Here is a 15,984-nt window from a genome sequence, read left to right on the forward strand (position 1 = left end):
GATCAAGAAAGCAGCACGAAGAGCGGGACGGCTGCATTGGACAACAACAAAAAAAGGGAAGGCTAGAGCTGGGCTAGAGACACTGGCAACAGCGGTCAGTGTATGTGGGTGAGTGAGCTTAATTATGAGTAAATTAGAAGAACAGTATATGCCAGTAATGCCTGCCTGGTTGCCTGCTTGCCTGGTGTGCCGGTGAATTGTGCGCACACGTACAAAACTGCCCGGTTCCGAGACCTCCACTCTAGGCTGCTCCATCAGTACCACCCCCCAGTGCAGTGCGACCGAGCGGGGTGTCGACGAGGGGCCAACGAGACGCTGGCCGAAAGACACAAGATAGATAATATGCAGATAACTCGACGCTCGGCCATATTTCTTCTAGCCCGCATACACACACAAACACGCCCTATCATCCACACACACACACACACACACACACACACACACACACACACACAAAGCTTGTGTCTCGTGTTTGGCCCCATCGATCCACATTGCACAGGCGGAGCGGATAAAATGATATGATTCGAAAGATTGTACAGTTCGGTTCTACGTGCCCAACGGGTATGTGTGCTTGCGTGTGTGTGTGTGATTGTAATGTTGTTAAGCTTATTTAAATTTTAAATTAAACCCAACGTCGTCGTCGTCGTCGTCGTCATCATCGTCTTCGTCCGGCCCACCGCAGCCTTGGCCGACAAAATGCACTCCAGTTGCACTGCAGTCGCCTCTAATGCAATGCCGATCCGGAGCAGGGAGCACTGGTTGGAACTCTGTTTGGCCGTGTACCGGACCCGGGCACACACAAACACACTCTGAAGGCACACTGGGTATCTGTCGTTTAGCGAGCAAGTTTGTGATCTTATTATCATGCACCGAAATCTGCTAGATATTTTGTTGGCAGCAGCTTTCTGCTGCAAAAGGGCCGTCCATGGGTACGATGTTTAATGTTCAATTTATTATGGAGAAAAATATTAAATGATGGAGGCTGCCGGGAGCCATTTTTCTTATGCAAACGACACTGTGCACTGCTACTCTGTGGATCTGTTTGCAGTTACTCAAATAAACAGCATTTAGAGTAATCAAGCTCAAGTAGAATATTCCAACTATTCAATCTCTAAATCAGAAAACCGAAAAGAACAACAAGACATTAATTATTGCATACCTTTGCCCGCTCCAGCATGCGCTTAGAATAGAAATCAAATCCCTTCGCCACTTCTCCCACTTCATGACTTTATGTGTCTTTCCATCGCCCTCGTTTATCAAGACATCCCCTGCACACCGCAACCTAGTTGTTTGATTATTTTTCATTACACCTCAGCCAGGGTGTGCCAGAAGCATAACAAAATTCCATCACACTGCGGGCTGGCAGCACGAGCAGCAACGAGGCCATCGACAGCCAGCCCCCGGGACTGTCGGGCGCAATTTGGGATACAGCTCGACACACTCGGTCATTTGCCATTCCGGCCGACTACTTGTTACGAGGTGGCGATTGGCTATTTATTTAGGTACGACTTCAGCATACCTCAAAATTGCGTTCGTCTCTTGCCTGTTCACTGCGCTCCCTCTCGTTCGCAAAGACCACGGGACATCCTGATGACACACCGCTGCTTCGGAAGGGGGTAAGACGAGCTGGATGGTGTGTGAGCAGAAAAGAGCAGAAAACACAAACACACACGAGAAAGCGACAATGTGTAATTCTAAAATAATTTAACGTGCCATTTAATTCATTACTCATTTTCTCCTGTGTTTTTCCATTATTTATTATTTATTATCGTGCGTATAATTTTGCGCTACGCCGACGAATTCCCTTTCCCGCCCGTCCCGATCGTGTTTCTTCGCGCCGTGTTTGATTTCTGTGCGCATTCCCCCCTGCGTTGCGTCTTTGCGCGAGCGAGATTTTGCGCGATCGCGATCGGGGTTGGTTATTAACTGTACCACCGCAGCCGCAGTTTCATTACATTTCTGTCGTTGAATGTAATATGGCAACATATAAATTAGCAATCGTACGTCGCAGCGAGAGGTGGGGCAGCGGAACGGGGGAGAGCGGGACATTCACAGCCGACCTCTACGCATGCAGTTCCAGTGTCGGACGCGGTCCAGCAAACCCGCCCCAGCCAAGCCCAGACGCACAGACACACCGAAAAACGGTCCGCCCGGACGAAGGATGGACGGGGATCGAGTGTCGAGAGCGGGACCGTGTCCCTTTCGGAACTTTTCTTCGAAAGCGTTCGCAGTGGGGTGGTTCACCCAGAGGGGGAGAGGGAGCGGTGAAGCAATGAAAACAAAACACGACCCAAGAAATGACAGAAAAAAAAACATTGGCGGGCGCGATCCCCGAGTGCCCCGGAGCCCCGAAACGAGCGCGCGAAAGAGAGGAGCAGAGAGGCAAGCATAAAAATTATTTAGTGGATGAATTAAAATTATATACATACGCGCTCACTTCTGTTCGCGAGCTGAACCGGGTGAGCCCTTGCCTGGTCCCTCCAGCCCCCCTTCCCCTCTCCCCCCCCCAAGCCCCAGGCCGGTGCGAAACGAGGCAATGAAGGAGTAGCCGTATGTTGCAGTTATAAAAATTTATTGAAGAAACGTAGGCGTGTGTAATTTGTAATTAATTATTAATGAGATGCATATGACGTTTGAAGACAGCGAAACGAGCGAAACGAACGAGAGTGTGTGTTTGTGTGTGTTTGCGCTCGAAACGAGTGAGCGGGAAAGGAACGGGGCAATAATAAGGGAAGAGGGAAAGAAACACATTCACACATATACTCGGACTAAATGAAAATAACAATTTCAAGCAGAGGGGGGGCTAAGTGTAATTCACTAATACTACTGGCGCGCTCTGAACCAATACCAACCATATTTCCAGAGGTCCAGAGATCCGAGTACAAACTTGCGTATTAAATTATATCTTTCGACCTACTTGCTCTCTCGCTCTCTCTGTCTCTTTCTCACCCGACAACCTTTCTTTAATTGTCCCTCTAGCATCGTCCACCCTCCTGCCGCCGCACACCTTCTCCAACAGCCAACATCCATCAAGGCATGAGTCAGAGACAGTGGCCGAGTTAGTGGTTTGGGCTTTAGATATTCATTATGCGACGTGCGAGTTCTGGTCCGTGGGCCGCATTCAAGTGGCTTTCAAAACGCCTCCCCCTCCCTCTGCCCCCTCTCCCCCTCCATCAACCCTCGTTGTCCTTTCGTTCGGCAGCGAGCGGAGCGGCTCGCGGAACGCTGCCACGATCGGAGACGGATCGAACGAAATAAAAAGTAATTTGTCATTTGACACGATTATCGATTAGCCGTGGTGCAGCGCACGGTGGCGGCAGTCGATCGGCGATCGAAGGGGAAGCCTTCTTAGAGATTAATTGATCGATCGGTGTTGTGCGGGGCCCCGCGTGTGTACCCAACCGGCGACAGATGCTCCGTGGCCTTTTTTAGGCACACCGTTTGTAGCGGGCCGGGAATTGATTACGCTAATCGTTATGCTCGAAACCGGCCACTACCTACCTCTGCGTGTGTACGTGTGAGAGAGTATCGATGTTGATTCGCGATCGTTATCGCTGGTTAACAGCCGTTGAAAAAGGGTTAGAAATGAGTTTGAGTTTGTGCTGTCAGCCGAGCTGTTGAATAATGCGGCGATGGAGTAGCGCCTGTCGTATGCATTACAAATTACTAACACGACATCGACCAGCAGATTATGTGCACGTGTGTGGTTTGTCTGCTTAGCAGGGGAAGGGTAATGTTTAACCATGTATTCAAAATTACTACACATAAAAAAAAACAATGTATTGTAATTTAAGCGAGCAAACGTGTTTGATGAAATACGATCTTCGCTTTCGATCTCACTTTGTTAAAAGATAAATATTGAAAAAAATCACAATTAAGAGCATCCCACAGTGTGACCGAATCCTTGGTATAGAATCTTCCAAACCCTGCAAATGATCTTTCAAGCTTAATTCAGTTACATATCGTTCTAAACTTTTACCAAGACAACATTGAACGAAGAACTTTTCTATTGATCTGATCTTTGAAAATAAACTTTGAATGTTTCGAATAAAAACGATTAGAAGCATTGTAGATGGGAACACATACTTCCCATAAAACAACTGAATTTAATCTACTCAGACCCGAGCCTTGTGAAATCACTTTTCAAACCACAATGCTGCCAGCGATGAGTAAAAATACATTTTGAAATCAAATCATCTAATCCATCGTTGCTTCAGAATGCACACAATTTTGTCTACTTGAAGGCGTCAAGCAAAGTTGTGCAAAATTTCTGAATTCTTTTTCCTCTCCTTCAACCGCCGTTCAGCTTCACCATTTTCTGCCTCTTCCAACAAACGCTTATGTACACCCCAAGCTGTGCCCACAAATGCACCCAAGATTATATAAATTCTTGACAAAAGTCGGCCCTCGGGAAAACGGGCGGAGCACTCCAAGGCAGCCATCATCATCGAATGCACACTTCCTCCTGGCCGAACTTCAGCCGCATCAAGTGCCTGCATATTATCTATTATCTATGGACATCCTTCCACCTCATCTCTCCTCGCAGCACAGAGAAACACCGATCCGCTCCCGTCCTGTCCAAGTGCTAAATAATGTTTCTTCTTATTGATTTGCAAAACTTTTGCGATACACACAGACACACAATGCAGCCGATGCACACACTGCTCGAGTGAACAAGCACACACACACACACACATACTACACCACACAAACACATACATACGAATGCAGGAAGATAGTTTATCTTTCAAAATTGCAAAGTATAGTATAACATTTGCTGTTTTAATTATAAATCAATTGCATTTTGCCTCTTCACTTTTACATGCACACAGCATACCATCCTCCCTCCCCGTCCCCGACTCCTCTACTGCGACTGAACTTTTGCCCCACACTACCCCTGCATATTATTGAAGGGTGTGGGAGCATATTTTAGTTGCAAAGTTGCCCCGTTTCCTTCCCACCAGCCCGTGCGATGTGTCGATATATGCACCACTTTGTTTCGCTTCCAGTGGACCATATGTGTGTGTGTGTGTGTTTTGGCTTTATTGTGTTAGTGGTTATTTGTGCATGTGTGTGTGTGTGTTGTGGGCACAATAGGAGGGGTTTTCCGGCTTCCTGTTTTCCCGTGTTTTGTTTCCATCCTTGCCCGTTTCCTTCCATCACCGCCCTTGCCAATGCCCAGTTAGAGAACGAAATGGAAATTATTTACTTTTCTAGTGGCATCGTCCCCGTGCTAGCAGAGCCAGCGCAATGGCAAACGCCCTTCCCTCTGTCTCAAGCATATTGTGTGTGTGTGTGTGTGGTTGCTTCGTTTTGCTGCATGTTCTAATTTTGTGGTAATTTAATTTTTAATGAAGATGTTTGCCTTTCGGAAAACTCCCCGTCGGAAGGTCCGAGGAGCTTTTCTGCCTGGTAATTGGAACCTATTGCTTCGTTATCAACCGGTATTAATGAACCGACCTTCCTTTACCGATTGGATCGATTCGTGTGTGAGAGAGAGAGAGAGAGCAAGGACTTTTATTTAAACAAGGTTTCTTGGCAGCACAGACCAGAGCTACTTACCTCTAGTTTATAGCTAAGGATGCGATCGCCCTTGTCCGAGGCGGCGCCGTAGTGCGCTGCTGCGATCGCGTTCGCGTACTCCAGTTCCTTCCGGACGGTGCTAAAGTCATGGCCGGCTCCTTCGCATGGCATGCTGATACCTAACATTCCACAGTGGCTACTATTGTTGTTCTCGGGGTCCGCTCCACCGTCCTCCATATTCCATCGTTTCGTCTCAGCAAAGCATCGCCGAAAGTGGGTACATCACTGCCAAGCGGGAAGCTGGGGAGGAGATTTTCGTTTGTTTTGGTAGAAGAAAGAAGAACATTAAAATTAAACTAAGCCTCTAATTAAACTACAATGGTATGCAAATGCTCCAAATAAATCCAAATTATCTCTTCGTGCCTTAATTTCGCACACATCTCTCAGCGTGAAGCGTGAAGGTAAAACGTGCACATTGCTCGGGCTGCACTCGACATAGCATCACAGAATGCGGTCAGTATGCGGTATCCTCTCTGCCCACTGGACACTGCCCAGTTGACCGACAGTACCGACGGCGCGGCGGCAATCAGAGCCCCCGTGATCGCGCGCGCTAGAACGAAAATAAAATGTAGAAAAAGGGACGCAGCTGAGCCTACCCCTTGGGCACAGGCGTGTGCAACAAATAAAAATAATAAAAGCAAAAACGCCCGCACACACACACAAACATACACATGTGCGGGCGACAGTCGTGGCAAGGCGAGGAGACTCCAGTTTTAAAATTAAATCACATTAACGGTTGGACAGAAGCGGGCAAACACAAACATCGACACGGCGGCGCGTGTTACACACAGCCCAGCTTATGCACACATGCGGTCAGTGCGGAACGTTTCGCGCGTGGGCAGTCCGGGTTGGAATGAATTAAGAATATGTGATTTCACTTCACCTTCTGCAGCCCCCTCGGTTGCCTGGCCGGCCTGGCTTCTCCGGGTGCCAAGCACAAAAACACAACTGCCGTGGAGCTACTGCTGCCTCGGAGACAGTTGGTGCGGGCGGTAATCGAGAAGCGGCCCCGGGAGCGGAGGAGAATATCGTTGCAGTTCACGTAAAATGGCAAATTAAATTAAGACAACTTTTGCTTCCTTGTCGATCCAGGCTGGCCACGATAGAAAGTAAGAAATTACACGATGGAAATGGCAACCCGTGTGTGTGTGTGTGTCGGTAAGTGTGCTGGTAGCATGTCGAGAAGATTGCAACGAAATTTAAATATATGTACGTCGAGAACAAATGAAATAATCCAAAGAAAATGTGTAAGAAACCCATTTTTGGACAAGCGAGCGACAAATCGCAAGCGAGCGCGTGATGCATTGCACAGAAAGTTGCGCTCCATAAATCAGCTCCCCGGGGTTTAATGCTGAACCCCGTAGGAAGCAATGGGTTAGTTCTAAGCAGCATTAGCCACGAGACTAGCGCCGAGCGAAGGGAGAAACCGAGCGAACTTGGGAGGACAGCTGCAGCGCGCTCGGTTGCGCTCCTGGCGCGTCGCTTCTGGGCGCCAGCCTGCGAACACTAAGATTACTGATCAATAAATCAGCGGCTAATCACATGGAAACAATGTGCTAAAAACCGGCATTCCGAAAACCGGTAAAGATATCTCAGCCGCACTTTGACGCACACCCGAGGAACGGGCTGCAAACACACAAGCGGTCGTCGTCGTCGTCGTTGCCGTGTGTCCCGGGGCAGGAATGTTGCAGCTGTGGTGCATATTCATTTGCATGGGCTAGGTAATTCAATATATGAAGCACACGCTAGTGTGCGTCTGAGTGTGTGTGTGCGTGTGTTTGCGTCAAATGCATTGCTTAATTACGCATCGTACGTACGTCACCGTAATGAGGTTGGATGTAAGTGATTAATATTGTTTCCCGTCCAGCCAACGCGCTTCTAGAAGTGTTCCTCCCTTTCGTTCGCTGTTTTTTTTTATACATTTGCGAAGGTGCGCCACCATGCCGTGGGGGTTTTACCAAGCGACCGAGCGACCGAATCGATTGCAGAAAGTTGAAGAAGGGGCAGAAAGGAAAATTATACACTTTATACGGCGAAATTCGGGAAAAAGGGGTTGCATTTTGGAAGGCCGGAAAGGGTTTATTTTTGAGTGTGTGTGTGTGTGTGTGTGAGTGTGTGTGTGTTGGTGCGTGAGTCGTTTGAAATTTGGGAAAATTTTTGTTGCGATTGGCAGAAGGGTCATTAATGCGGTTGCTCAGCGAAGCGGGAAGGGTTTTTTGATTTTTCATACACTTTGTGCCGGGTGTGCCTGGTGGTGATTACTCGATTAATTATACGATAATGCACAAATGCGATTTAAAATTGGGCGTTCCCCTTCTTTTTGGCGTTCTATTGAAGTTCAAATACAAATACAGTACACATACAAAACTGATATTACGATGCATTTAAATTCCTAAAATGCGAAAATAATGATTTTTTTAAATGAACATAAATGCACATTATTTTAAAATTACAATTCATAAAATCCCACCAGAGATCAAAACCAACAAGCAATAAAGAAGGTTTCTCAAACTCAACTTTCTAACACAAATCACTGTTCAATCTGTTTTTCAATTCGTTCAATTTACCAAACAGATCACTCTTTATTACTGTTCCTTTTGGCGGCGAATTGCCTTGTTTGCGAGTTGAAATCATTCGCCACCGTTCGACGATGACAACTTACAACCATCAATTCAATCACTTTCAATTCAACACCTCAAAGGACTTGCCAAAAAAACAACGGATCAGCATTTCAAAATGACGGCTAATCACTTCCTAATGATTGAAAATCAAAACTGACATGTGCATCGGGACCTATTTTCATTCGCAGCGTGCCGCTTCGTTCTGTGTAGCTTGTTGAGAATCGTTTTCCCTTTAAAAGAAGCGTGCAAGTACGGCCAGCTGGGAGCACCGGCAGAAAGACCCTTTATCGTGGCAATATCGAAGCAACTAGCTGCAGTCTTCGTCGTTTCACCTTGCCCGAGTATCCCAGCTGCAAACCTGAAACTATGTGGCCCCGCGTGCATGGCCAACCCATTAGCCGATAAGGTTCCCCCCCTGAAAGGAAAGCCCGAAAGTAAGATTGGCTACTAGTTTTATTTATTTATTTGCTTTTGTGTTTGTGCCCTCCTTGCCAGCGAGCTCCCTCCCGATACGGAGGAAAACAATCGAGACAACAATCAGTGCTACAAGCTGAACCGGCCGTCCGTCCGTCCGACCGTCCGATCATCGTCGTTCTCGGTGGAAGCGGGCCAACATAAATCCACACGTGGTGCTGCACATAGCCGCTTTGGAAGGTGAGGAATTGCAAAGCATGTGTGTGTGTGTGTGTGGGTGTTTGTGCAGGGAAAGGGGTTAATTTGCACGCGCCCGACCTTCTCCCCCCCTTTTCCCCTGTTCGGCACAGTGGAATCCGTGTGTGAGGTCCGTGATTGTCGAGTGATATACCCCCGAAGTGCCGACCGGCCGTACACACGAATGCACACTCAGCCCGGTTCTGGGCCGAGGCCCCCACCCGCCTATCTAATCGAGAAGAGATTCTGCAACATCACACCACCATCGAAACCCGACCATTTAGGCAGGGAGAAGAGGAGGTGGAGGAGCATAGGATTGTGTGGTCTCCGGCAGGTCCTTCCTCTCTCTCTCTCTCCTTTCAAAATGCGTGTGGGTGGTTGGCAAGCGAGGATGGCGAGGAGGGGGCTGGCAGAGCATATCAACATCAGTAGCAACCAAAAGGGCTCCAGCATTAATTTCAATTCCATGTTTCGGTAGACAACGCGGTCACCGGGGTTATCCGAATCTTAAAGGCGTACCTACTGCACTTAATCGGATGCTGCACACACACACTGGCCACTGGGCTCGGCCCCAAAACTGGCCAGCACTGGGTGAAAAGGGAACGGGCGGGCTGTGGGGTCGGGTGAGAGTAAAAGAATTCACCTCACAAAGCGGTGCATTGGAGAGTGCATAATGCAGAGCGCGTGCAGATTGATCCAGGTGTGCGTGTGTGTGTGTGTGTGTGGGAAGGAAGATAATGGCCGAGAAAGTAAATCTTCCACTGGATAATATCGATTTGCACACCATTTCGGTGTGCCGGTCGGGTATGTTGCTTATTATAATTTTATTTAAATTGCTTTCCGAGCCTTTTGCATAGTTGCATCTACATCAGATCGGCGGGTTGAGGATGGTTTTATATGAAAAATGAAAAAAAAACTAAAAAGTTGTTACAACCTTTGTTTTGAGGTGTACATTAAGGCGTAATCGCTTTACAAAACGCATTTCTATCTCTTTTGCAAAGTATTTTAATCGATTTGCTAATGCTCTACATGCTACTAGCTACATTCCCCCCCCTCACCACGGGCCCAATTGTTTTGCCGGGCAGGCGAAATAGCTCTCTAATTAAACATTTCGAACCATCCTTTGCCAGCGCCGGCGTGGCACAAGTGGCCGAACGGTATTAGCAGCCAGCCCCGTGTCTTTGTGGCGGTGCCGTGTCTTATTATACCCGGGGTGAATTATTACACTCGTATCGCATTAGAATCGCAACAAAGCGTGCTTGCAAGTGTGCAACAAAGCGGATGCGACAGTAAGCCTAGGAAGAGGGGGGGGGGGGGGGAGATCTAGGGAAGGGATTGGCCGGTAGAATACCACACCTCGCATAATAACGATTAGAAAGAACGATGGAACGGCGCTTGTAAACGTGTCTGTGTGTGTGTATGTGTTCGTGTTTGCTTCTTGCTCGAACCATGAATCGAACCCCGTACGAGGCTTCATTGCATGGCATAAATTATCCCATTCACGGTGCAAAGTTTTGGCCAATTTGATGGTAATGGGGGGTGAAGGAGACGGGGGTTTGTTACAATAACTATAATTGGCCATTTTAAAATGGGTTGGTAAGCGGCGAGCGGATTGCAGAAATAGAGGTTTAATTTCAAAACATGGCTCAGCAAGTGTTGAATTTTGAGGGTTTTTTGTTGTTGTTACAAAATGGAGTCTTGCAATGACTGTAGCTCCTCAATTTTGCTCTGTATCGTTTAATTAATTAAAAAAACCTCTTATTCTTTCCACAAAAACCAATTTTCGCCTACTTTTTCTAAACATTCGCACAGAACTCCAACACAAAACTTGTCCCACGTGCGAGCTGCTGCCATTTGAGCGCGAAACAGCGACCCGAACGCGTCGGCAACCGCCAGCAAGCAGAAGAGCACACCCCACGGGGCGGCAGCCTGGTTGAGTCACACACGCGGGCTGTTTTTATATACTTTTCCCGCACGTGCTGCCACGTGTGTGTGAGCGCGCGGTGGCGAATTCTACATAAGCACATGCATACATTTATTATCCGCAAACGTCAAAATTTGCGCTCGTACATAAATATGGTTGCAGGCTGCGAGCCAGCATGCCGGCATTTCCCCGCTGCAGCCGGATGGGCGCACAGCACTCCTCCCACTTCAGCTGGGGACAGCCAGCTGATGTTGAGCTGGCACGGCGGAAGCAGCGTACATAGTAAAAGTCTCCCACCAACCCCCTTCCAACGGCCTGCGCGCCGTGCAGCATGGAATTCGTGGCCGGCACTTGTTGGAACGCGCGTTGTCATTTGACACTTGCGCCTGCAATATCATGATCATCATCATCGGGCGACACACTCCGAATGGCATTCTCCACATTCCAGCCCTACGAGACTCACCTGCTGCACAACAACAACACTGCCGGGATGGATGGAGGCGGTGTCCCGTTGCAATACGATCCCTTCTTCCCGGTGTCACGGCGCGTTTTCCGGTATCACTCAACACTCAAACGGCGAGCTGGCGTGCGTCTCTGCCGATGACAGGCCGGTGTGCGATGATGCGTGCAAAAATACATAAAAATCCCGCCAGCTCTCGCGCGCGCACTGATGCTATTATTCCGGAGCGGAAGCGTTAATGAGTAGAACAACACCAAGTCGGACGTGTTGGAGTCGTTTACGACAATCACATTAGCGCTGGCGAAGGGTGTTAGCGCTCAGACAGACAGGACGGACAGACCCGACCGACACGCTCGCTTGTTCCTTCCGTGGGCGAGCTTTATGGTGCGTGCAATCAAAATTGAAGAAATGGTTTGTTTTGGAGATGGTTACGGAATTCTTCAGTACATTAGTGTTGCACCCGAAGCTCCCTTCGCAACAGGAAACGGACTCACTTCGACACCGACACTTCACTGGTTTTGCATCGCTTTGGCACTGGCTTTTCCACCACTTGTGTACGTTTTATGCCCCACATTAATCGTTACCGGTTAGGACACCTTCAGACGGGCGTAGTAATTAACGGTGCTGGATTGTGTTTCTGTGAGACCGCACAAATTGTTCCCTTCACCCTGCACGGGGTTCGATTTACACGCTGCACTTTCACTGTCAGTATCGGCAGACACACAAGCAGTTTACAGAACGCACAAACAACAGTTAAACAATCAACACTCACACACACACACCTTTGGCAAAGTATCAGCTGGCTTGGCCGTTCTTGAGACGGTGGGCCTCGCGCAAAGCCTACTCGATCGTGTACAAATCCCGCACTCTAAAGTGTTTTCATTGCCGTACTCGGAAGGACATTTTTACGCTGCAATTTGTAACCCTTTCTTTCGTCCACTTTCGTCCCACCAAAAACTAAACCCTCGCCCAAACACAAAACCCCCTCGCCACGAGCACCGTGGATCGAGCGCACCAAAAGCTGCTGCTGCTGTAGACACGCGCGCAAGTGATACGCAAGCACGACGGCGACGGCGGCCAGCCCCGGTTCAGACAGTGTGTGTGCGTCAGCTAGAGACTAAAGACTGCGACTAAACTAACGGTCGCGTTAAGGAGTGTTATTATGCTGTGAGTGTGTCTCGCGTGGTGCCCTCCGCTCAGCTGCGAACCGAACACACGGCGTGTGCGGGCTGCTCGGCTTTCCAAGTGACGTTTGGTTTTAATTTTTCGCCCCCTTCGTTCGCTAGGGGTGTATTTAATTTTTGTTTTGTTTCGCTTGTACTGTGGATCCCGCGTGGGGCAAGGGGGGGGGAAGAGAGGAACGGAGCGGTTGCACACATGTGTGTCTATTATTCTATCAACATCCTCCACAATAACGTTCACTCTCTCTCTCTCTTTCTCTCTCTCTCATGCTCGTCAACAGTTGTTGAGTGTATTGAGGCCCCGCGCACTTCGGGCGGGCGAAGTGTGTATTAGTCATTTTATAATTATAATACATAATAAAACACGAATAAAGTAGCGTATGCCGGTTTGCCCGCGCGCGTGTATGTGTGCGAGTTGATCGGGGGTTGATGTTGTTGTTGTTGTTGCCTGCCGCTGCTGCTGCGAGTGTGTGAGTGTGCGGCTTCGTTTGGTATTTGACGACGCATACAAATTCAGCCAGCACGCATGCTACGATTATTATTTCTCGCTTCGGTCGGTTGTTTTTCTACCCTTCGACAGTCGCTGCAGCACCCTAGCCGGGTCTGTGGTGAGCATTTCAACCCTTTGCCAGTTTTATTTCTTTGATTTAGGACGCAAATGCAAAGTATTTAACCTGGTATTGCGATATAATGAGCATAATGCTGTCTATTAAATAGTTGTATTAAATGCTATTGGAATCGGATTGGAAATTACATGTCTGATTCCAATGTTTTGCAATAAATTTTGCACAATTTATATCCAATAAAAAATAGAATTAAATTAAAAATAAGTACTAGAAACATACGAAAAAATATGTGAAAATTTGTAAAAATAGATAACAACCCAATAATAATAAAATTAACCACACTGCCACACGCACGGTCACACCAGTGTCAAATGGGTATATGTAATCAACGCGCTCGAAAAGCCGACGAAGGACCGACGAACAAACCCGAACCTAAAATCACACATACACCAACAGCGATACTTACTGACACACAATAAAACTGCCATGCCCCTTGCGCCGCCACCACCGCCACCAGGGGTGCGTGCATTAATGCAACTGCTTACTCATTCATACAAATTCGATGCACAATTTAATTTCTTCACCCCTTCATCTCGTACGAACGGGACGGAGTTTTTATTCGGGAGAGCGCGCTCCCTACCGTGGTGAGCTGAGCGAGTGAGAAAGAGCGAAAAGGCGAGCGAGAGAGATAGAGTGAGCGAGAGCTTGTCAGAGTTGGCAACTCTCTTGTTTGACTTTTTACGGTGGCTCTTGCTCTTTTATGCTAGTGCTTTCCCGCTCTTCAGTGCACGGGGATGCATTCGGGGATGCAACTGCAGTCGAGAAACATGCACTCGGAGTTGTTTGTTGTTATAAATTTTATTTTTGTTTTTTCATGTTTTGAAGTCTGTTAAACGGTTTTTTTATATTCTTTTATTTCATGTATGTATCGTGTTTTAGGTACCGTTTTCAAATTTATTTTGCCATTTGTTATATTATTCTTTTTGTTTGGCTTTCTTTTCTATCTTTTTATGAATTAGTACAAGATAATCAACACTTTCTCTTCATTTCTTACATGTTTTTGCAAAGTTCTCTGCATTATCTTCCCCACATTACTCGAACGCACTACTTATAAACGCACTCACACACGTACGCTGACTGACATGCTTGTGTGCGATTAAAAAGGAGGCATATTATTTATCCTTGCCCCCCCCCCCCCCCCTTCGCAAGCTCCCTAAATCTTTCGAAAAGCCCCCCCGACAGTACTGCAGTTGATTACTTGCCCCGCGATGATGCTCCTCCGTAGGCCGGGACTTTCTGAAGTAATTTTTCTCTGACTCTCGTTCTCGCTCACCACAGGCGCTTTCTCTCTCAGCTTCTACTTGTGGCTGGCGGTGGTTGCGGTGCGCACTGGTGTGGGTAGATTTCATTGAGAAAAAGGAAAATACAACCGAACGATGCTCACCTACATAAACCAGCCCCTTCTTCCCCCACCCCGTGCTGCATACATAGACGCTGAATCGTTGGGGTGCAGTCTGTCTCTCTTTCTTGTCCACTTCAGGGCGCTCTTTCACTTTTACTCGCGTGTGCGATTCTAATGCTTCCTTCCACTTCCCGAGATGATGTGTTTAATTGCAGTGTTCCGTCTCGCTTGCACCGGGCAGCACCAATACCAACGGCTCAGTGTCTCATTTCCCGAACCACCACCACGACACACAGACCACGACGACGATGACCAGGCTCACGTGGAAAGGCGCGCGCCAAATACGGTGTGGACATGCAAAGCACAAGGTCCGACACTAAGAAGGGGAAAGGGGCATGCGGTGAAAGGACCACAGAAAGGGTTGATTCCGAAGCGGCAATCGAAGCGGCGAGCATGCGCCGGATCGTTTGTAAACATCGCTCGAGCGCGCGCGGGCACTAGCGGGCGACGAAAATTAAGAACGAAAGCATAAATTCAAATTACGGAACTGCTGCTGCTGCTGCTGCTGCTGTCCGAGCCTTCTAACGGTCTTGGGGCTCCACACACACTCACTCACAGGGGGACCTCCTTTGCACATTTAGACACAAGCAGCGGCTATCAATTAATTGGCAGTCGGTTTCGTGTTTCTTCGGGACCTTCGGTATGAAGTCACGCCCGCTCGCATCATCATGCAGGTTGCATTATCAAATGGCATTATTATTAATAGCTACTTATTACGCCGCCATGGAGTGCATTGGAGTGCCGTAGCTAGACGAAGGGACCCGCTACTGTACCGCGCCAAAAGGAAGGATGAAAATTAACGCCATTGTGTCGCCATTCGAAGGCGCTGCTGAATGGTGTATCGCTTGCAGAAACCCGTAACATTGTAGTTATGGGCATGCAAGTCAGGGAGAGATTGAAAGTTATGTGTTTTTTTGCTTTTAAAAAGGGTTTAGTTCCTTTTAGTACTATTATCATGGAATTTATGGCATATTATACTGCAGCAATGATGTGTCCCAAACTGCAATTACTAAATCATACTTTTATTGAACAAAATCTGTTTAATAAGTTAATAAATACATTTCCATAAAACCAATAAGTTCTCGACGGTTAATAAATGAATAAATATACGTTTATTGCATCAGTTGCGATGGAAAACCGCATCTCTTTTCCATACCTAATTGAGGAAAGTACCTTTCCGTGCCAGCCGTAAGTGATCGCTGATGAAAATAATATTCCGCCTCTCAAAATGCATGCTCGGGCTATTGAAGATTTGCATCAACGGGTCAAGAGTCGCCAGCTGTCGAACGGATCGCATATCGTTGTATGTATGCGGGCGTGTACGGATCAAAATCCTAAATTTGACGCGATAGCCATCAGCCATCATCTGCCGACGGGATGGGCAAGATTGGCAAGTGCCTAAAAACCTAAAGAAAGGACGCCAACCACTGCCGTGCAACAATCCTTATCCTCGTGCATCGGACGCACGTTTAACACACACACACACACACACATGTCCGTGAGGAGAGCGATTCGGGCTTGAGGGGAATGGCAGCG

General features: G+C 47.8%; 1 protein-coding gene across 4 annotated transcripts in view; it reads right to left on the reverse strand.

Moving 5' to 3' along the window:
* The window catches only part of LOC120960127 (POU domain, class 6, transcription factor 2-like), a 54,082-nt gene extending 41,590 nt beyond the window's left edge, over window positions 1-12,492 (reverse strand). For 3 of the 4 annotated variants that reach the window (XM_040384103.2, XM_040384102.2, XM_040384101.2), the window contains exons 1-2: window positions 11,243-12,492; window positions 5,563-5,823 (exon numbers count right to left, since the gene is read on the reverse strand). In XM_040384103.2, the coding sequence (XP_040240037.2) occupies window positions 5,563-5,760 (198 nt within the window). In that variant the 5' untranslated portion in view covers window positions 5,761-5,823; window positions 11,243-12,492. The remainder of the gene's footprint in view (window positions 1-5,562; window positions 5,824-11,242) is intronic. The other variant, XM_040384100.2, reaches the window with a different exon arrangement.
* Window positions 12,493-15,984: the final 3,492 nt, after the last annotated feature.

The sequence above is a fragment of the Anopheles coluzzii genome, chromosome 3 (assembly GCF_943734685.1).
Source record: "Anopheles coluzzii chromosome 3, AcolN3, whole genome shotgun sequence".
NCBI lineage: Eukaryota > Metazoa > Arthropoda > Insecta > Diptera > Culicidae > Anopheles > Anopheles coluzzii.